This window comes from Aythya marila, assembly GCF_965140915.1.
Source record: "Aythya marila genome assembly, chromosome: 6".
Classification (NCBI taxonomy): Eukaryota; Metazoa; Chordata; class Aves; order Anseriformes; family Anatidae; genus Aythya; species Aythya marila.
Window position 1 is genome coordinate 19,202,429 of NC_139047.1, and position 24,348 is coordinate 19,226,776.

At 34.1% G+C, this 24,348-nt stretch overlaps 1 protein-coding gene across 11 annotated transcripts in view; it reads right to left on the minus strand.

The window, feature by feature from the left end:
• The window catches only part of UBR3 (ubiquitin protein ligase E3 component n-recognin 3), a 104,153-nt gene that overhangs the window by 23,594 nt on the left and 56,211 nt on the right, over positions 1-24,348 (minus strand). For 9 of the 11 annotated variants that reach the window (XR_014317834.1, XM_082763891.1, XM_082763885.1 and 6 more), the window contains 7 exons: positions 23,237-23,386; positions 22,635-22,768; positions 20,365-20,475; positions 17,990-18,202; positions 17,098-17,234; positions 11,475-11,560; positions 1,112-1,217 (listed from right to left, as the gene is read on the minus strand). Coding sequence is in view for 10 of the 11 variants with exons in the window: in XM_082763891.1 (XP_082620017.1) it covers positions 1,112-1,217; positions 11,475-11,560; positions 17,098-17,234; positions 17,990-18,202; positions 20,365-20,475; positions 22,635-22,768; positions 23,237-23,386 (937 nt within the window). In the remaining variant the exon portion in view is untranslated. The remainder of the gene's footprint in view (positions 1-1,111; positions 1,218-11,474; positions 11,561-17,097; positions 17,235-17,989; positions 18,203-20,364; positions 20,476-22,634; positions 22,769-23,236; positions 23,387-24,348) is intronic. The other 2 variants (XM_082763888.1, XM_082763890.1) reach the window with 1 other exon arrangement.

Below are 24,348 nucleotides of genomic sequence, written 5' to 3' on the forward strand. Positions count from 1 at the left end.
TGCAAAGAGGCTTGAATGCATGCTGAATAAAGTAGGTTTTCCAGTTACAAAATTCTTAATGTTTTGTCAAGAGATTATAGATTTAATCTGTTAACCTAATCTAATTACTGCAACAATCTAACACTGATAGCAAAACAAAAGCTGGGGTCCAGGAAGACAAACAGTAAAGTCTCAAACTAAAAGAAAACACAAACATTTTGATATTTTTTTCCTAAATTGCAGATTAGGATTGCAGCATCACTATTTTAGATTAATTTTTGAAATCTCACAGTGCTTATGAAACACAATGACAAATACGTAACTGGACAGAAACTAAAAATACATTCCTTTCAATTTTATTTCAAAACACAAAACGAAGACCTTAGCTCTGAAGAAGTTGCTCAATGTGCCAGAAGGAAAAGTAAAATAAAATAAAAATACACATTGGCACTGTTTTCCTCTTCTGATGTTAACTACCTGCTAAAGCAGGAGTTCTAAAAATATTAATCTGGTTTTAGGCAAGAAAAATAGTAGTAATACATGACTTTTCTGCTCCCTGTCAAGGTAGAATCCGATAAGTGAAGAGTTTTAAGTCGAGTATGGAGACAAGTTCTTGTATAACACAAATACCTAACTCCATGTATTATACTGTTAATCCTTGTACAGCCGTGTATGCAAGGTTAATGTTAAAAAAGCAGACTCAGGTAAATAACTTGTTTAAAACAAGAAGTGTGATGAAACTCTTAGCTTGGACTTGAATTACTTCTTATAAGTATTCAAGCCTACTGATGTTATTTCTGTAACAGCTTTAAGAATTGACTCTTGATTTAAATTTTGTCTAGCATCCATACAAATTATTGCAACAATCTACTTACCCAATACCATGAAATTGGCACATGCCTAAGCTTCGGAGTGGTATATTTAAGCTTTAACTCCAAACTGCAGTGTGACCAATTTCAGGTAAAAGAAAATTTAAGATTTTTACAAATACATATACACAATTTTTAGATGCTAAGTTTATAAGCATACCTCACAAATTATTGAATTTAAGACAGAACACTACTCAAAATCTCTCTGTAAGGATGTTTTGTTAACAAGGTAAACCTGTTATTTGGTAACTTAAAATACTTGCTCTGGATTTTTGTCCTGCATTGGCTGGGTTAGTTTCCTCCAGGGATTGTATGCAGAGTCAATACTGTAGAGGCGCATGTGCATGGCCAACACATGGAAGAGCTGATCTGAAAATTAGAAAAGAAATTGCTGATTATTATATACAATATATAAAGTATTTTACATTAAGCTGCCAGCGTTTATGTTTTAAAAGGAGCCTGATATATTTCTAACACAAAGCTTTTATTCCTTACTCATATAGAATTTCTGCCTTCAGTATACCTGAAATTAACCTAAGGTTTCTGAAAGTGCTGCCCTGTAGCAGGAACGCTCCAGCCCTTCATTCTTAAAAGGTTTTATGTCTTCATTAGGTTGTTTTGTAGATAACTTTCAGAAGAGAAACAAGCAGATCTTCTGACCACACCATAACAACGCTTAAGCAGTAGTGGTCTTCATAATGGCAGAGATTTGTCTATACAACTTCCAGACAAAGTTTGCTGTTAATAATCAAAACATCTGTACAATGACTGAAAAAATATTGGTAAAACATTTCTAGACCCTTTTGAACGAAAAAAGCTTAGTTTATAATTCATACACATTATTGCAGTAACACATCGTCCATTATTTCCTATATTAAAATGCACAGCTTTCATTTCTCTATGAAGAGAAAGTGAAAATGAAAATTCTCATTTCTCCTGCGATCAACACAAGTACAGATAAGATCCAATCCTTTCTCCCTTAAACAAGCCAAGATGCAGGCACAATCTACGTAGACAGCATTTTCAGAGAGGTATGCACAATAAGAATGTCAGACATCAATTCTTTGTTTTTCTGTGTTTATTATACAGTTAAAGTCTGGGCAAAATAAATCTTTAGATTTATATTGAAGTCATATTTCAAGATATTATTTCCCATAGCTTTGCTCTTTTATTTTATTTTATTTTTTTAAACTCGTATCACAGTATGTCTTGCTTTTTGCTTCACCTGTTCACTTTTCTGGGAGACTGCTTTCTTTTCCCCCTCCTCCCCTTTTATGTTAACTTCTTTCCTTAATATCTTGCTTCCTGCCCCCCCCTTTTCCCTTTCTTTCTTTAAGACTCTTATTCTTTCAATTGATCCCTTCACCTCCTACTCTTAATCTCTCTCCCATCTCTACAACCCACTTGCTCAACCTACACATTCACTCACAGGTCCTCTCTTTTAAGTAGAAATAGCAGCTATTAATTTATTTTCCATAAATAGACAATTACTCAGAAGTACGCAGTGGCCAAAAAAGTCGCATGATGAAGTCAGCTGACTATCAGAGCCTGAGGGCTGTAATTAGCTCCTGGGGTTTGTATAATAATTGGAGATGTAGATGGCACTGGAATTGATTGCTGTCACCTGCTTTCTGAATAAAAACAGTCAATGAGGACAAAATAAGTCATCTTTTCTCCTGGCAAGAGATTCTAGCAAAACACTGCTTTGCTGACAAACTTCAAAAGCCTGAAAATATACCAATGTTTCATAAAACCATACTGCTTCATTTATTTTTGTTTAGAATGAGAGCCATGCAAGCATCCACTCCTTCCCTCTTGCCTCTCCGCTACTAAATAGAATGTCAGCTGAACTGCTCCTAGCTTCAAACAGAAATAGGCAACTATGCAAAAAAAAAAAAAAGCTTCACATAATTAATTAACCCTCTGTTCTTTTGATAGCTATTTTCCTGAGACTTTATTAATATAAAATGAAGAAGGCAAGTATCAAATCCTAGCACTAGAGAATCTATTTATAATCTCCAAGTATGCAACATTTGTGGAGTCAAAACACATTCTAACATAACTGAACCTGAACAGAAGAATTCAGGTTAGCAGTCTTGTAAAATGGTATTTTTGTGGGTGATGAAGGCAGCTGTCACTGTTTTACAAGACATATATAGAACATAAATGTAAAGCTAGATAGTATGTAGTAAATTATGTTGACCTTTTTCAAAATATATTTTATGTCTTGACTTATAAATATTAAGATATTCTCTAAGTCAATGTAGCACAGCCATGCTTGTTTCTAAACCCTGGGTAACAAAGGAATAACATTGCCCCCTAATGGGAACACCACAACAAAAGTCACATGATGGTGTCGCTTTCAGAGATAGTAAAAGTAAGTTCTGATTTGTCTGTTCTCAGAAAAAAGACTATCGAAGCAAGACTAAATATTGTCAGAAACAGGTCTATTTCTTCACAAACAATTTTCTATTTTACATTACAGTAATGGCACAAGGACATGTCCAGTGAGAATACACAGAGAATTTATAGTGTGTGTTAAGTTCATGCTAGTTTACTTCCATGATAAGTACTTAAATGCATTTTGTCACAAACATCTTCCTTTCTTTTAAACTGAGATGTAAACTCCACAGCTGTACCACAAATTTACTGCTACTATGGAGTTTTTGAGAAAAGTAAAGAAAATCACTGGAGCACTGAGAATTTAGAACTGGCAACTTTATGCACAAAGTGCTTGGGTTTTTTACTTCTAGCATTCTTATGATTGTGAGACTGGCAGAAATCTGCCATGGGGCAAATAAACAGCAGAGGTTCTCTGCCTGTGTATTCACGTGAAGACATCATTCCAAAATGGAAGCAAAATAATAGAGCATCCTCTCTTTTGGGGTTATGCTATTTAAAAGGTTTAAAATACACTTTATTTCTTTCCTTTTTTAAGCAAATTAAAGCAAAACATTAACATGGCAATGGCCCCCACACAACAACCCTGCCCAGTCTTCTGAAGACCAAGAAGAAAGGCCATAACCCCCTCGGCGTCCCTAACTCCTCCACGTTCACAGCATCTTCACGTCAAGGACCTTCTTAAGTGGGAAAGACAGGAACAGCCTCAGTCTTCACAAGAATACTCTTATCAAATTTTGGTAAAAGATGATTAATTTTAAAAAGCACTGCAGCATCCAAATTACAGATTGGTAGTTACAAAAACACAGCAAAATGAGAGTTACAGATTGATTTGCAGAAGATCGTGAGAAGCTAATAGCAAAAATAATTTTATTATAATCCATCTCTTCTAATGCTTGCATGGTATTTGAGACAAGCTATATAAATGACCTGGATTATTACTGGCTTTCAAACATGTTCATGTGACTCAAATATTACCTACATTGAAGCAGCAGTCTCCATTCTCCTAACTTACTTAGATGGTCCTTGTTTTCACACAATACTTGCCAAGCTTCAGTAAAATGCTTAATAGAATCATAGAGATTAGCATTTAGACAGTAGCTTTAGCTTTGATTTATATTAGCCTTTCTTAATTCCTTTTCTATAAATAGAAAAATAAATCTGTTGTTCCATACACTTCTGCTCGTGGTACATTTTTTTTCAGCTCTTCCTATACCAACTCCACTTCCCAGCTATCACTGTTGAGAGGAGCAAAGAACTATATCAGAACGAGTACTTTAAAAAGTGTCTTACGCTTTGAGCTGCTCTGTCTTTGCATTGGGATTAAAGCTATTAGAGGAAACATTCTACTGCTTCCACTCTCATAAGAAATCCAAAGTTGGTTGGTATTTTGTCTACATAACCCCACTGCCTGCACTAGCACCTGTAGTTGCATTGTTCAGTATTTTCAGTATTAAGGCACATTGATTTTACAGATGTTAACAAAGCTCTTAAAAACCTTCTGCTATCCTTGGGTGAATAATGCAGGAGTCTATAAAGAGAAGGTGATTTCACAGCTCTTTTCGTGTCAATCCTGCACAGCACAAAAGAAAACTAAACTCTGAGAGATGACCGGATACGGATTTGATAACTGAATGAGAGCATTTATAAAAATGCTGTGCTGAACTGACAAAATGAGTAATTCAGGAAGTTATATGCAGCTGTAAGTTTTGGTCTCACTAGTAATATCTTGGTATTGTCTTTGCCAAAGTGATCTCAAATTTCTACATGTTTCTTGCTGCCTTCTTTTTCCTTTTTTTTTTTTTTTTTTTAAACTGTCTCTTGACCGTTAAGTCAAATCCCAAATTAGTGAGATTTAAGTCACAGGATTGGTACCTGTTACTAATGCCACTTCTACAATGTACAACAGTGTGCTGCAATAATTATGACAAAGAACAAAGAAAAATAAGGAATTGGCTGGCTTGATTTTGCTTGCAAAAGTTTAGATGACGTTTATTCTCCAGTCTCATGTTTTAGAAGGATGTAATAACATACTGATGTCATGAAAATCTCCACTTTCCTACTTTGATCCAATCTTTTCTAATTCTAGAAATTAGTATTCATATTTAGAATGTCATAGGATTACAAAGCAGTAAGTCAGCAGTTAATCACAAGTGGAATGCAAAACATCCTTGTCTCAACTGCTGTGTGAAGATCTTACCAGACTCTTTCAAGACCTCATGCTCTTCTTCACCCATAAGCCTGCTGTATCTATCCAGAAGTGTAGATTACAACAAAAAACACTTGACAGAAGCAGATGGGAATTGATTTTTAATAAGGAAACTGAAAATTTTTTCCTCCTTAAAGAGCTTTTACATAGTTTACTTATCAACAGCAGTTGCAAAGACTTGCTGACAGCATCTTCCTATTCATCACTGACCCAGGAGATTGAAATCAGTAAAGAAAAAGAAATGTGAAAGTCAGGAAAAGCCTATTAATGCATGTGAATAGTCTGTACAAATATCTGAAGTCTTAATTGCTGATGAAACAACTATTTTCTACATTAAACTTGCCAGTGTATGAAATAAACTTCAGCAATGGATTATTTTTTCCTCTACGAATGGTATCTATTTTTACCTCTCATACCATGTATGATGACATACATACCATGTATGATGACATACCAAACTTTTTAGGAATAGTTGGGATCATCTGTTCATGAGAAAAACTGCTTTTTCAAAGTTAGCACAAATGGATGCCACTGAAGATCAGCAAATTGTCAGCTCCTAACTTAAAAGCAAATGAATAAACAAAAATCCTCACAGAGAAATAAACTACCACCACCAACAAACACCCACAGAAATAACACCCACAGAAATGCACTATACCAAGAGAAAAAGCATTCCTGAAAACTAATTTTATTCTTTTTTCTTTCAGCGGCCGCACAGATCTAGGTAGGAATCTTTGTAATCACATCCACGTTAGCGGATTACAGGAAGGAGATTGTTGCACTCAGCAATTCATAAAAGCATCTGGTTTTTCCTCCTTCAGGAATGAGCCATATGTGTGTGCTGGCCATACTGTAACGTCTGCCTCTGTTTCAACAACCAAGGTGGCTGAAAAACTTGATACCAAGGGAGCAGATATGTACAAAAAAAAAAAACACACGCAAAAAAAAAAAAAAAAAAAAAAAAAACACAGCACGAAGAGCTTAGGAAATGCTTCAAGCCAAGAAAATGTTCTGTGCTCACAAAAACAGAGTGATGATTAAACTGGTACTAACATCATCTAGACAGACTACAACACTAAACCATCTACAAATGCAAAATACAAGCTTAAAATGAACAGAAGAAGGAAAAGAAAAATCAGTGGAACAATATGGCTTCTCAATGGTTAGAACCACCACTGAAGGTATGACAGTGCTGGACACTAGGCCGGGTTACATGAGTCTCAAATACTTTATAATGTCCACTTGTAAACAAATATCTTTTCCAGTTAATGCACTTGATACACAGACTCTGCTAGCTATAGTGAGTGTGAAGATAAGGTGCTCCACACAGGGAAGCTGGAGCGAGAGGACATGGTGATGGGGTATTTAATCCTTCCTGAAGGAGAAACAAACCAACTATCCTCATGACAAAGAGAAAAAAAAAACAGATTAAAAAAAAAAAAAAAAAAAGCATCCACAAAAAGAGAACTAGAAGTTAAAAGAACTAGATTATAAATTCATTATAGAATTTATATAATCATTATGGACAACCTTTAAATACCATGGAACTGTTCACTCACTATTGCAAGGTTACTAGAGCAATCACAATGAAAAATATTTACATACAAATTAAACAGAAACAGGCATAAATGGTAAGTACCAATTGTTCAGCCGTAATATTGCGTTTTGAAGCTGCTCTATAGATACAGAGTAACAAAAACAGAAAACAAATCATCATATCTTAAACTTTTTAAAACAAAGAGGTAAGACCTGAACAATTATTCCATATTTTATAAATATATAAATAAGACTGCCTTTATGGTTGCATACTGTGTAGTGCACACACACACACACCCCTTTAAACCTTAAAATGGCAATTTTACAGCCAAATTTTCTTCAGCATTCCTGTCACACAGACTCTATCACTGACACTAACAGCTACATTAATCATTCTTAATTTTACTTCCCAAGAGCAGCTGCCCTCATGGTTCAATTTACTAAAACAGCTCTTGACCTATTTGTTCCCACTGCCTTCGCTGACGCTTGCCACTGTAACAGCTCACCTGGGACAACATACTCTGTTTTCTACTATATCTGATCACTGAACTTCACAGTTCTTACAAGACTAATACAGTGCAGTGTGCTTAATCACAAGACATGTCATTATCTCATAAGAAAAACAAAAATGGGTTATATTTGGGGTTACTTTTGCTATATGTGAAATGAGTTATGTTTACAAATAAAAACAAAAGCCATGTCAATGCATACAAATGAGACTAAGAAAACAGTACACACCTTGAGAGAGGGTGTGAAATTTTTAAACCATTCCTTCCTCACTGCACAAGGCGAAGAAGTTGAAGTTACAGTTTAAGTGAAAAGTTAAAATATTACATTTTAAGTGAAAACTAGAAAAAACAGCAATATCGATTGGAAAAAAAAATGACTATGGAAAGAGAGTAAAATATATTATACAATCCATCTGTCTCAAGAACTTTTTTTTTTTTCTTATAAATGCAAATAAATTAAAGAGGCAATGAAGGAAAATCATAATTATGTAACAGCCTTATTGAAATAAACCCTGCTCTATATCTGGAAAAGTAATTCTCCTGCCATTAGTCATATTTGGATTACTGTCCAAAACTAAATTACTAGCACTAAATGGAAACACAGTACAGCTCTGTTCCAGGACCCCATTACCTCACATTAAAAATGAGCCCATTTTACTGGGAGATAAAATACGACTAGCTTGCTACATAACAATTAAAAAAAATACTAACACAGTACATAAACAGCATGTGAACACTTGAACAATGAATAGATGATATTTATGTCTCCACATTGTTTAAAACAATGTCACATTCATTTACATAGTGTCTTTCACCCAGACACTTCAAAGGCTGCCTTCAGTTTTCCTGAGTGTAAGACAGATAAGAACACCAACAGATCTGATTTAGATCTAAATATGAAAATATATCACTCTATTAACAAGTGTGCAAAAATCAAGTGCCTTATTTTTAAATGCTGTCCCTACCTCTTCATCAGAGGATATGCACTAGAACTCTTTAAATAATGTACCCTTTAAATAATGTAACTGATAGATGAAAAAGCACTATTCCCATGAATAGCACAATCAGCAAACAGAAGTACACAATAATTTAAGAAAGGAAGAAAAAATATTATAGTAAACAAAACAGAAAGTGTAAGTAGAAACGATCAAGGAATGTTATCACATTTTAAAAAAGATTATTCAAGTTGTATGAAATGATTCAAATACTTGAATCAGATCACGGGGAAAAAAAAAGTTCTTCTGTCTGTGTACAAATTCTGAAGATGAGGATTTAAAACTAATTCTTCTTTCCTTTGTTACTTCACTCTTTACATTGGCAACTAATGGTGTTATAAAAATGGCATTGCTGGTATCAAAAGATTCCTTGCATTATCACAACCACTGGTATTAAAAACCAGCTTAAGAAATTTAAAATAAGCTAGCAGGTAACTGTGATTTTGATCAAGCCCTTTTGGTTTGCAGAAGTAAGAGGTATACTATATAAAATTTCCACACATTCTTCCCTATATCACTGAAGATGTAAGTATTTCATAAATATTTTAAATTTTGTGACAATACCAAACCAATAGTTTATACAACTTTAAGTAAAGCTTCATTAAGAAGACTATTTCCATATTTTTCAAATGTGAGGAACACCTATCTTTTACTGGAACAAACGAAACTTGTAGAAAGTGATTTATTCTGATAAACAGACACGGTGGTTTATTTCCAAAGATACATACAGAGTCATTGGCAAAACGGTAGAAGTGCTGGAAATTAAGTAAGTATGATACATGAATTTAAACAGGACTTAAGTTTTCTTATCTTGTCAAAGTTACAATCCACCATAATGCAATTCTCCAGTGAAGATATATTCTCTATGTATCATTTCCAATTTGGTAATTCTCAAAAAAAAAAGAGTTTCTCTAATGATAAGTCCTACATGCATCTCAAGACTTGAGGGATATATATCAAGAATCTTGACTTATCTTTTCACTGGCTATCAGCTAAAGGTATGGTTCTTTCTAAATCAGATCTTAAGTATTTCAGAGTCCTACTTTATGCAATATGATGTTGAAGGGATGGTGTGGTGAGTATAAGGATTAAATAATGTTTTACACACAAAAAAATACAGCCAGCTATCGTGCCCTCGGCTTGGTGGAATTTATTTATTAAACTTCGTGGTATTTCCTTTGTTGGTGTCAATTGTTATAGTTCAAATTAGAAACAATGGAGCTACAGAGAAACGCTGAGGAAACTGACTAGCTCTCTGGTGGTTCAACATTCTCTGCCAAGTCATGTTCTTCCAACAATGATGACATTAGTTGGTGATTTCAGGGAAAACAAAAACAAACAAAACAAACAGCCACAAAAATAAACCCATTATTTTATCCTATCTATTTATGTATATATTAAGATTTTAAATAGGCACATGCAACAAATTTCGTACTGGTATGGCACCAAACATTTCAGTGTTTTAAGCTGTAAGGAATATATTTTATTCCACTTCTATCATTAACAAAAAATTACACGGAGAAACTGTAAACTCCTGTCTTTGAAATACTAGAAGACAGAAGTATGACCTTAGAGGTTACAAACACAGTTCTAAACTTCAAAATATCAAGACATACAGAACTTGCATGGCTACTAAAATCTGGTATGGCTATGTGAAAACAGGGGTATACTGTCATGTTCGATACCATTCTGTTTTTTCACTTCAAATTGGAAAGCCTTTAAAATATTTCAAGCTGACTTCTCTGCCCTAAACTGTTCATCATAGTCTTTCAAATAAAATGCCTGTGAAATAGGTAATGCATGCAGTAAGTGGCTGAAATTCAGAAAGAAAATGTCCACCTTAATTGTAAGCATACAACTCAAAGTAAATCGTATTGCAAGTAGAAATTATTAGTACAGCCATGATTTTGTTATATGCTTCGAATTTGCAACAATGATCTAGGAATGCATTAAACACATGAGTTATTCAGGTAATTTACTTGTCTGGGAGAGGGTGTGTAACAATGGTGGAAGGGACACAATGCGCAGTAGGATTTATAACAATTTTTCAGAAATCAATCACAGCACTTGAATGAAATACAATGAACTTACCTTTCCTGGCAGTAACAGAAGGCTCTTACCATAGAACAGACATGGGCAACATAGCACGTGATGGGATTATTCCATGGCTCATCATCTCAAATGATGAGAAAAGCATTGTCCATGGATAATGTAGAAAAAAGGCAAAGATGGGCCCAAGTTTTCTGACATTTTTAGCACTGAATCTACTACTGCTGCAGCAGCATAAGCTCAATTCAAACAAGCGTTATTAGTAGTAGTATCCTGGCAGGCTTTCCAAATTTTCTTGACAAAAGAAAGTGTCCATTTCTAACAATCTACATCGCAGTAAAAGATTTTATGTTAAGAAAAAAAAGCACATCTGTCAACTATAAATACTTTATTTGACATGTATTCAATCTTTAAGAACAATGAGGATTTGAGTTTCTACCAAAACAAGTCTGAATTTTGCAGTTAAAGAGCTAAGAAAATTAGAGATAGTGGACATGAGTTGGTCCCACACTTACAAATCTGCTGCTACTGTGAGCTACAAGAGTACTCAGAGAAACAGAATTCCTTTACTATTAATAGCAACAGCCAAGGTGAACAAAGCCTTTCTGTATGTCCACAAATTCCATTTTACCCTTACAATTCTTAATAGATGTACTCACAAAAAGATGCAAGTATTGAAAACATTACATGGACACTACGACAATTGCTTTCTAAATATATTATACTCACAATATATGCATTGCTCTAATGAATAACTAATGGAAATCAGACTTCAGATTTCTCAAATTGTAACAAAAAACAAGATCCATTATAGCAGAGCAGAAGAAAGGTTCTTAAAAGAAAAAATGATGTTTAGAAAATGTTAAAAATAGATATATTTATTCAGTCTGTTAATACTTTATATCGTACTACATAAAATAAAACTTACTTAAACATGATCTTTTTCCAGCTGTGCTTGCACCTCCTGAACATAAGTTGCCTCCTCGATGGACGAGCTCAAGTTCCAAGTTTGTTCTGCATGAAAAACATGATGGTTTTGAATGGAAAAGCATTGTTCAAGCTTCTGCAGACATGACATTCACCATAAACTCCCAGTGTACACTAAATGAAAGAAAGCTGTAAACTAATCTTTAGCGTTAGGTACTGCCAAAATATGACCAAGGACAAAGCAAACATTTCCAAGATACTAACACATGTGATTTAAAAGTGTTTGATTAGTAAGTACTATATTAAGAGAGCGACTACAGTTGTGACTGAAGAATAAATAAAGGTTAATTCAGCAGCATTTTTCTGTATGCACACAACTCCTTGATAATAAGGGAATTTATGTGCAAATCTAAGACGACAATGTACAGCTTGGCTAAATTTCAATCAATCAGATAAGTCTAAAATGAGTTCTCTTCAATGGCAGTGCTTTTGTTTTCTTTAAACAAATAGATAGTACAATGGATATGCCATCAAGTAATTAAGTATGAAACTAGTTTGTTATAATGGAAGCAATGACCTTTATTGATAAGTTAGTCAAGAAAAGCCTGAGAGGTTAATTCTGAATGAAACACTAGTATTCAGTGCAGCTCATGAAACAAGAGTTGTGTCACTAAATCTCTACACACCACACAGATGATTGCCTTCTTAGTGTTATTGTAATCTGATACTTAGGTGCCAATTGCTTAGGCCATATTCGATAGTTTTGTTTGATTTTGGAATTGGATGTTGCAGTACTGTGTTATCTTTTACCCCCAAGACCTGGAGCAAACAACTTACTTTATGCTCTCTGATAGGCTGTTTTAACAAATCAACATACATTCCTTTAATTAAAATAAAGGAATAATTGTATTATTCTGAAACATCATTTTGTTAGTTTAATATAAACTGCAAAGCTCAGTCCAAACATACTTAGTCCTTCAACTAAAATCATACAAATTTAATATAACATGACTGAATACATATTGAAATCTATTCTAGAGTTTTATGCATTTAACATATTTCAGTAATTTATGTAAGTAAGAAGAAACTACAGTATGACTATTTTATTCAAAATAGAATATTTCTTTAAAATTTCAGCTCCATCAGTTTGAAAGAATAATGTTTTTGATGTGCATTGTTTGTCAAGATACTTTCATATGCTTCTAAAATAGTAACATTTCAGAATATTACTGTCCTTAAGTTTTCAGCTTATACCACCCATTTCTGAAGGAATGCTTTAATCGTCTCTGCTCAAAAAAAAAGCAATTTAACATTGATAATGTGCCTGCTCAGAGCTCCATCTGGTTGCTGCTGATAAGGGCATCTGTGTGACAGGGGAATTTTCCACTCTTCAGGCGATTTGCAGTGCTCACTGAACTTCTAAAAATCTACCAGCAAAGAAGCAGGGATAGGGATTTCATATTAGTGGACAAAATAGCAACTGTAGATCAGCATGCGCTAGTTCATCATGGGAATATAAATGAAACCAGTATATTTTATTTCTACAGACCTTCTGATAACTACTTTGGAGAACAAAATTAATGGCAGCCTCCTATTAAAGCCAAGAGAATTAAGACATTCAGGTAGTGCTTCTGATTTAAATCTAAGAGCAATTCTAGATCCAGAATGTTCAATTTCCCTTTTACCAAGACATATGCACAATTTTACAAAACAAAAGTCAGGATCCTGAAAAAAGAAAAACAAAACTCTTCTTGATGCACTGTAGTTAATGTATAGAGAAAGATTTCTAGAAACATTCTCTCTCAAATAGTATACTAATTCTCCCTTTCCCACACTTCTTCATTGCCCCAAGCTTCTCAAAGTCAGCAGCTTATTAGTTCAGCTTTTTTGAAAAGCTAAATATTATCTTTTTCCTTTAAGACAGCTCCTTTGAAACACACCTAAGCCTTGGTGGAATAGCACACAGAAGGGAAAGTATCGTCTGTGACACTGGAACGCTTGTCCTTATAAAGTTGTTCCACACCAGGTATAGCTCTAATTGTTTTTCAGAAGGACTTGCATTTCTCCTCCCTATTCAAGTTCCCTTCTGCTTTGGGATCTGATAAAAACCCTTGAGTTCCGCCTACCCTCTGCTGAAGGAAAGCAGAGCTCTCACTGTCTGTTCTCTCAATGGAGAAAAACTCGGGGCATCTGATAGCAAAGTACACTTGCAGAGACCACTCTGTGTTCCACTGTTCTATCTCAGCTCCCTCAACATGAAGAAAAGAGATGGAGAAAGGAAATCTATATAAGTGACTTTTTCCGTTATCTCAAAACCTTTGTGCCATTCATTGGAGCAACGAATTTTGTAGAACACTGGCTTTATCTTCTACACCCACAGAAAAAAAATGAGAAGATGGATTTTGTTCAGTTGTACTGAATCCTGATTAAAAACTGCTGGACCTCATGCCTTTTTGTGGGCTTTCATGAGCATACCAGGGTGCATGGATACTGCCAGTTCCTTAGAACTCTTACCAGGACAGAGTATGAGAAGGTAAAAAAGCAAAGCCATCTGCAGAAGGAGAATGTATTTGGACAGACCTCCTCATTCTGACAGGACAGAAGAATCATGTTAAACACTACCATCTTATTCACTTCACCTGACAAAGACAACTTATATGTGAAAAAACACGTATTGAGACAGACTGGAGGAAAAAGAACACATGGTTCTTTTATCAGTTTATACAGAGCTGACTCCAAAAAACAAAGACATAGATTACACAGCCAACAAAACAAGAGATATATTGCTATGCAATACAGAAACATCCTCCAAGCTACCACAAATGACAGTCAAAGTTATGAATTACTAAGAAACTATTAGAATTAAAGCAAGGCACAGAAGATTTGTGAATGACACTATACTAATACCAAAAATGTCAGCAAAGACAAGGAAGGATATGTAGGAGAATGGTAGCAAGACCTTTAACAAGGTCTGATGCTAGGGAAAGGAGCAGGTAGCTAAGGAGCTGCTGCTCCAGCTGTGCACGCAGATCAGAATGCCAAAACACTGAATGCCTCTTTTGCTATGAAAGCAGACAGAGGCTAGCTCTCCCACTAACTAGTGGAGAAGTCCCTTGTAACTTCTTTCCTCTGTTACCAAGGACATCCGTCCAGGGTACCAAAACCGAAGAAAGGGCAGCAAGGTCCTGTTTTCCTGAAGCAGAAAGGATAAGCAGCTGCAACTGCCTCCATCTTGTTTAACCAGTAGCACACCCAGTTCAACGAGCAGAAATCTACTTCAAAGCTGGACTCTGAAATAGCATCTTTGGGAAGACTGCACAAGATGCCAGCTTCTGATTGAAAATGGAACACAATTTATAATATAAAAAGATATACAGTGTTTTAAATTAATTCACTTGCAAATACATGGAGGTCAATAAAAATATCATTAGATTACATTCAAATGCTTATTTAAGCATGCACTGCTGACTTTGACCACTACCAATGCCATATTAAATACCAGGAAAAAATTGATTAACAGCTGCAGATGGTCTGACCGAAGACAATGGAATGTTTCAGAATACATGAAATTACAAGCACTCAAAGGTGAATTGATTGGTAAGGAACACCAAAATACTATCACCTCAAAAAGAACTATGGATAGAAATAAGGAAGAAAGACTGAATAACAGGAAGAGTTTCAAGAAATTAAGTTAATTCACTCTGTGATTTGAAAGTACCATTGTGGATAGTCCATTGTTTGGATACTTAAACTTAAATGAAACAAACAAAAATTATACAAAGAAAATTACTATTTTTTTTTTAACCAGCTCACTTAAATTTATTTCCATTACATGCAAACTGTAAGGTTTTATTGACGTGTCTTCAGAGGTTTTAAAAAAAAATCAATTTCTTTAGTTCTTATGTAACCATCAAGTACTTGAAGTCTGCAAATTGGTATTGCAGAATTAAAAGACAAGAGAAGTTAACCATTTTGTAGAGGACTTGCCAGGCATACTCATAAGTGATCTTATGAGTTACAGTAACAGTATGGAAGGGTGCATCCAACACCTGAAATCCTTCATACAAGGATAAATGGTAAACAGCTGACAGTAGTCTGATCTAACAATATTTCACATTGAGTACAGGAAACATCTTAATCCTTGTGGCAAATGATAAATTGACCCCAGCACCGCAAGAAGCAATGAAATGCCGTTCTGGTTTAATGTGTTTTTAACTCTTGGAAGAAAAACAAAATATCTTGGGTCTATGATGTTCATACAAAAATCATAAAATAGATCTATATTTAAAATAGGCTTAGTTGACATATGTATCATTACACTCAAGAAACAGAATTTTTATACCTTAAATGGCTTGTAAAGTTACTGTTGCAAGTGATCATAGTTTTATACAAGAAATTTTGAGTCCTTTGTATTTTATGAAGAATAGTAATTGTATTGACCAAGTACCGAATTGCCCTAAATCTCAACATTATTTGCTCTTGTATACAATATATCACTGAAATAAATACAGAATAATCTTCTCTCTTGCTATGTATATAATTCAATTGCTCTTCTTAATCAAGGTTCTGTTAAGATACTCTTACAGAATACAGATAAAGGTTCTGCTAACGGAATGATACAATAATCTAAATTGGAAGGGAACTCTGGAGATCATATGGTCCAACCTTCTGTCAAAAGCTGAGCCTCAGATTTGATTATCCAAAGCCCTGCCGAGCCTAGGCTTGAACATTTCCACCACTTACATAGTAAAGACACTCAGCAGAGTTTATGGAAAAACCGTAAAAAATGTTACTGGACTATATCACTTCCATGCTTGTACTTTCTCTGCAGTCACCACCTTCCCTGCAGAGCTTACTTATTAAGGGTTTCAAAAATTAGTTGCTTAATGAGTATTTCAGCATCTTCTTACGGGAAAACCTCGTATGATAGTATATTATAGTAAATCCAAACCGTTTTATGTTTCAGAGCATCTTAAAATTAATGCTACAGAGACAGAAGGAGGGACTATTTTCTTTTCTTGGCTATGCTTCCTCTGACACTGACAGCAATCATCTGGAATCACATATCACAGAAAAAATACTAGTACTTTTAACAATTCAAAAAAAAGTTAAATGAAAAGAGATCCCCAGCTGCTGATACAGGAAAGACTCCTTCCATGACCCCCAATTAAGTAAGCAAAACTAACATATAATGGAGAGATTAAAAACACTCTGTGGTTTTAAAAAATAACAATATAGAAATAAACTAATTCTGCTACATAATGGCAGAAAAGATTTAACGGTTTGGGAAAGGAAGGTAGAAAATAAATTCAACATAAAATTTTGATATATGGAAAGCAAAACACAGGATAAAGAATGGAACTAGATAAGCAGCACACAAGATGTTCTCCAGGTTTTGCTCCACTGCTGCATAAACTAAAAATGAACTGAGAGGCACGTCATTCCATCTTACATATGCCTGCATATAAAAATCAGAAAATACAACCTTGATATACTAAGTGCTCAGAAAGCACTTTTTAGAGAGGATGTGACACAATTTTAATTAAAAATATTTAAAAAGGAAAACTTATGTGGTAATACCATTAGTGAAAACCAAAATCATACAATATAAGAAAAATTCTCACCTGGCTACCGAATACATAAACAGAAAATCATTGTCAGGTGATCCAGGACTCTTGCTGTAATCTGTGTACTTCTTCTGTGTGGTACTTTTTATATCTTTCATTACGGATTCCATTTCTTTACTGAGATTGGTTTCAGACTATGAACAAAGACAAAAGATTGCTTAATTCTATGTGAAGAAATGTAGTAGCTGATCACAAAGTGTGCTGCTTCCATATTTATAAAAACAGATTTGCAATTATGAAAAATATGCATTAAATGTTAATATTCTGTCTCACAGAATGTTTTGTTATTCTGATTTGTTCAAAATAGTGCAAGCAGTGAGATTCTTGAACTTGCATTATTTTAGAATGTATCTGCATTGCACAAGTACATGAAAATAACATCGCTATCAAGACAGAAAGGCTAACAATATTAACAAAGTTAATTCCATGACTCAGAAAGACCTTACAAAACTTTGCAATACGGGAGCATCCACTACGCTGCATGCCAAGTACAACAAACAATCCATATCCAAGTGTTCCTAATAAATATTCTTTAAATAGCTTCCAGTTAGAAGGATATTGGTGTTTTCACATTGTGAAGAAATGATACATGAATTTAATATTACATGACTCAATTCTATGTAAATTACTATGGAAAGAAGTGAAAATGTACTCCAAAAAATTGTATGAATCACAATTTTTCATAGCTTTTTTATGGCTTATCTTTAACAGGCACTCCAATAAAAGCTGTAAACATTTAAAAATATTTTGATTAAACAATGAAATGTTATCTTCCTTATCAAAAGGAAATGAAGTTTCCCATGCTGTCGAGTTTCTAAGAGGTCACAAATGCAACATAATGTAAAAACTGAAAGGTAGAGGCAAATTAACAAGGATCTTTCTGCCTTACACTGATGCTTACTGGGAAAGTTCCCAGCTGTTCTTGAAGATCTTCCACCTCCTGTACAAGATCTTGCATACTCTTGTTACTATGACTTTGCCAAAGGCTTCTTTCCATGTTGTTTCCAGGATAACAAGGAAGAACACTGTTAGCAAATTGCCTACAGAGGGGACAGGTAAATTCTCCTTTGTCGACTGAAAAACCCTGGAGGACCTGGTCATTCTAGAAGAAAACAAAGAAAATGTAGCTGAAATTTGCCAAAGGTTAGACTTCGGTGTTTTGGTTTTTGGTGTATTGATTTCTAAACTAAAAAGTCTAAAACTAAAAACTGTAAAGAAAAAATAGTTCTCACTCATGTTAGTAGCTAGAGCTTTTTCACTACAGACTATTACAACCCTCAAATTCAACTACTCAAAATTTCTAATTTTAAGTACTCTTCATGCTCTACAATATCACCATAGCAAACTACAAAACACTTCAGTGTGGTATTATGAACATTTCACATGTGCTGTCTTTATCAGTTCCCATTGTTTGAGATTCCCCTACTAGCAACTTCTCATTTGTCAAAAGGTAGTTTTATTTTCAGTCATTAAAAATACTCAACAATACTTCTCAAAAGTACAGGCCAAGAAACTTAATCGAGTAGCCACTGGAGGGCAGCATGACAAAAAAACAAAAAACAAAAAAAAAAAACCAAAACAAAACAAAAAAAACTTATTACTTCTTCTTTATCACAAAGGATCTGAAAATGGACATGGAAGTATCTGTTTGGGAAGTGGGGCCACCTTCAGAGTACTCCTGTTACTGGCAAATGACCTTGTTTCAGTGTTGTGAATAGCCCCAAGAGTCCTGATAAAGTTATACATACTCTTCTGGATGTTGATCTCTGATTGTGCTACATAAAAATAAGTGTTTAAATAAAAATCAATGTTTAATCCAGATGAACACAAGTCTGTATAAATTATTTTGGTACTAGGAATGATAGAGATTGTCAAAATTATTGTACACTAATAAATAATTTTAAAAAATTATTATAATCTAGAAATCTTTAAGAATAGAATGAGACAGAATAATAATTTATTTGCTGTTTAAGTGAGAAGCCAACAGGAAAGGGAATTCAGTATCTATATGAAGCAAAATGTTGTTTTTCTAGCATTCTGTAAAGTGAGTTTCTACAGTGAAAGCCTAGATTTTACTTAGTTATTTTGATGACATAATGAACCCCGAAGGTATCTTCACATTTAAACAGAAAAAGAACAATTCATAATTGAATCCAATAAAGGTGGCCCAACTTCCAGTTCCTCAAAGGGAAAGTTTCGTAGTGTGAATAATGCTAATACTACAACTACAGAATATTGTTCATAATTTTTCTCAGAAAAGAAACAAAGTTATTAAAAAATAAAACTGAAGTATTACCACATGAATTAAAGTTCAGTGAGAAAGTAATTTCATATCAAACAAAAAGTTATCATTTAGTGTAAAGACTAAATGCTACAGAAAATAACAATCACTTAAGCTCATTACTTCCTACCACTGCTGAGCTTATGATAACATTCTACAGTGTCACTGAGAAGATCCATAATGGGGCTGCAAAAAGAGGTTGGGGAGGTGTAGGAGGCCAGCAGCATCAATGTATAGACAAATCAGTTTTCTCAGACCATGCAAAAACATGAATGTCTGTTCCAGTCAATAACTTCTGAGGTTTAACTAAAACTATTTTAAAACAATATACATGGAAGTAATAATAATATCAAATTATGATATATCAATAGTATCAAATTATAGTATTTTCTAAGGAGAAGAAAAAAAGGGTGAGGGGAATGCAAAAAGCATAATTCACAGGAGTGAAGCCATTTCAATTCATTTATTTAAACTGTTTGTATATAAGTAACATATCTTACCTAACTGGAAATAAAAACCTAACTTTCCTAATATGAAAACTCATGTTTGAAATTAACCAAATTTATGCTTGTAAAATACATTCCTCAGTAACTTCTAACGCAAATTAAATATCAAAATAGGAATCTATGAAATAGGAAAAAAAAAAAAAAAAGTAAGAAATTCATTACCTGACTATGTATGACAGGGGAAAAAAATGATTTTTATTTTTTTCCCCTGATATATCAGAATAAATGAAAATGAAACATTTCTGCTGATAATGTCACAGTGCAGTAAGATCTAATATCTACATTTCAGAAACATCATAAAAATATCTTATTCACTGATGCAAAACTTAAGTATCCAATCTTTCTTTCCCCAAAGATTTACAGTGTAAATCTTTGGATTTACACTGTTCAATTCCCTGAATTGAACAGTGTAAATCCAATGGATTCTATTGAGAGCAGTTACAATCCAAGTAAAATGATGATCTTAGTTTTACTTACCCGTAAAGATTCCATGTAAGATTTATGACAATCTATGTGCAAAGTGTGACCACAGGTTTGTACATAAACACCTCCTTCCCAGCCTATTGACACTGCTTGAAGGCAGGAACTCTAAAAAACAATCAAAAATCCAGAACAAGTAAGAAAAACAAAGATATAAATATATATATATAAGGGTTAGGTTACAAGGTATTTACCAAAACTCATTTTAAGATTAGAAAAATTGTTGTTATTTGCATTCTATCTAAAAGACATATATTATGGAAATAATTTATCCAGATGAAAAATGATCTATTTAAGTGATTATTCCTTCAGAGGGGAAAAATATTACCTAACTGGCAGGAAATGTCATATTTCAGTTAAGAACATGCAAAAGTAACTGTTATGGAAAAAAATTGGCCTGGTTTGTCCAGACTGTATATAGCACATTACTTTTTGATATTCCACACACACACACACGATCAAGAAATAACAATTAACTCCTTCTGTTTCCAACTTAAAATTTTCACTTCTGAGTGATATTATTCTCATGCCTCCTGAAATCTGTTGTTAGAGGAAGGACACAGTAGATAAACAAAAGAACTTATGGCTTAGCTCAGCTGAACAAGCCACTCAAGACATGAACAGATGTTTCCATTTTTATGCCAAAAGAAATTTAAGGATTAGCTTCTTTCAAGCAGAGATTATTATTTTTTTTTAGCACAGTATTGACCTGGAAACTTGAAATCAGAAATAGCTAATTCAACTAATGGTTGAATCAGAACTGGAAGTCTTAAAAGCAGGATGCTTTTTCATTGCATTCTAGTATATTTTAGACTAGTCTGTTGGTAGTGTTACCATATAGAAATGGAAAAAATACACTTCAGTTGAGATCAGGCTTTTGAGTTCACAGTTTACTTGGAATGTCTTCCATTTACAGGATGCAAATGTGAAAATAAAGCTACAGTATTACGTCAGTACTTTTAATCTATTCAGTAGCAAGTAACGTGCATTAACAATGGGGAACAATAAACAAACATGGGTATACGTTACCAACACACAAACTTGACACTTTCTCATCATGAGAAACTGAGATATTATACAAATACCCCACAAATAAAGTATGCTACTTTATTTTTAGGCAAATATCCATATTAAAAAAGAAAATCCTAGGTTAACTGAGGACAGCTTCATAGAAACAGTGTCTAATGTCATCAATGCCAAAAAGAAAAACTTGGCAAGTTTCAACTATCTGTGGATCACAGACTGAGAAAGCTAGCAATCATATCCGACTAAAATTTTTTTTCCCTTCTCCTCTTTAAAGCCAATATGTAAGCTTCTAAATGCTGGTTATTTGGTTAAATCTGCCTAAGAGCTAGTATTTCACCTGAGACTAATCTATAGACACGAATCTAGGGTCATGGGACACATTTCCTCCTCCCCCAGAATAATTTCTGGGAAGAGATTTGTATCATCTTACACAACTGTTTTATATCGTAGCAGGGAAAATATCAGACAGCATTTCCATAAGGGTCTAACAGTGAGTGAGTCCTGTTAAGCAAGAAGAATTGGCTCTCAAAATTAAATATGAAAAGCTGTAATGTATTGCTTTTAGTTATATGAAGCAACACAAAACTCTGCTTGGAACAGCTAACAGAACTGCAAAACAGACAATAATGTATCAATGGAAGTAAATGTGAACTTCAGTCATTTTGTACAGAGTTCAGGATATAGCAGAAAAGGATGAAGTCTTCTGCTGGCCCCTCATTCCCATCCATTCATCTTCACTTTCTCTGTGGTTGTTCAGAAAACAATTACAGGTCAAAACTACTCTTTCTACTTCCTCTCTGCCACTGAAATACTTTTAACCAAGAGTAATTCTTGGTCACTTGTAGTGAGCAGTTCTTGGTAAGACTGGGTCCACAGAATGGCTACAAGAAAGCTGGTGTTTTGAAAGTAATACTGAAGACAGCAAAAGCACATCTCAATTGTGTGGTCATGCTGATTTGTGAAATACCAGCTTTTAGACAAGATCTGCATAGATATTTAACAAATATACATTCTGTAGATATACTATTTGCCTGTGCTAAAAATGTAACCAGGGGAAAGCTAGACACTATTTAAAAATAAGGACCCTATCAAATGTAAACACTTCGTAACTACTGCAATACAATGAATTGCTGCTAAAAGTAGAAATGAAACTAGGAGGAAGACTCTTACTTTGTCATTTCCTTTACCTTTTCACACACCTCACTTCATAAATGGTAGTACTGTTCAAGTGAAATACTTACATCTTTAAAGTATCGCTGTAAAGTTGTAAGCCTCACATCATGCAGTGCTGCACAGGTATCCTTGGAGTATATCTGCTCCTCCTCAGTAGTTGGCAGTTTCTTTGGCTCAGTGCTATTGCGGCATTGTCCCAACACTGTATACAGAAAAGAAGCAAGAAAGAAAAACAATATGCTGAAGAGTTAAGAAAACGAGCAGCAAATTCTGGTTTGTAACTACAATATGTTGTGTTGATATTAAACAGTAAAAAAATTACTAAAGAAACTAAATTCTGAAAAGAGTGTTTTTGTACTGGAATTGTATACACACAGCTATTTTATTTTCTCTTTTATTTTTTTTTCTAATGTCCATTTTCCTTCAAGTCTGCATGTGTGCTACTTTTACAAAATAAACTGCAATAGCGGGGAATTAAACCGTTCACTCTTCTCCCAAACATTTAAAATTTCCCAGTATCCTTAGATCTACAGATAGCCTCAGAGCAGACCATCCATACATTGAAAGAGGCCTTCCATTCTCTTTCCATGCTCCATGAAACTCAACAATATTTATGCATGCATAATGAAAGCTGTAGAAACACTGCTTATCTAACAAGTCACATTCATACCTGAAGATGCTTGTAATAGTACAACTAGCCCTGTAGGTCTGTCTTCTGTAGAAGGACCACTTTGCCCACAAATTACACAATCATATATTGCCTCAGAAACATGCTGTTCCGATGTAGCTACCTCCATGGCAATATCAGCATCTGGCGATTCTAAAAAAGGGTAAGAAAAACAGCATTATACAAAGGGCAAGAAATTCAGTCTCACTGATGTACTGAAGAACACGTCAAAATCATTTCTCTATAGTTAATCTAAAACCAAAAAATTGAAGGTTACTTGAAACTAACCTTGCTGCCTCAAGAAAGACATCTATACAAGGAAGTACGTGTTTTCCCATGTTCAAAACTATTTCTGGTGGAATTAAATGTTTAGTTTGTGTTCTGTAGTAAACTTCATCTTTTTAAAACATGAGTGAAGATAAGAAGTAACTTCTATTTCATTAGATACTATACTGAAAACTCAGAATATGTAGGGATGAAGGGTAATGAATATGAATCTCTACTAAAACCAGATGCTGATAACCAATATTTTCCTTCTAATTATTGCCTGAGTAAGTCTGAAGAAATAGAAAATTATTTTAAAGATGATGAGACAAGATTAATGAATTAAGCAGTAGTATCAACCCTAACATGCAGATCTGGTCATCAGGTCTAACTGCCAAATTGGGAGTATGTCAAGTGAGCTCCTTTTAGACAAACCACCTTAAAGACTGAGATGCCTTCAGGCTATACCCTGTAAGCTGTATAAGAATCAACAGTACATGTTTCAACATTTATGTTAACCTGGAAGTACCTGTTTTAATATATGTATTTTATATATATAAACTTGACACTTTTCCACCTTGGTTCTTCTATATCACACATATAGCCTTCCACAGAGGTAAAAAAAAAAAATACTACTAGTAATCTGTCTTATCAACCAGCATGCTGTATGTAAGCAGTCATTTTGTAACATAAATGTACTTTAAGGAAACATACAATTTATTTTTTTTTTTTTTACATGAAACTTGGACAGTCTTTAAATATTTGGGGTGTATTAACAAAGCAACCTTCTGCTATTCTATATAAAATGTAGTGTGTAATTTAAGATTAACTATGAAAAAGTAGTATCTGAG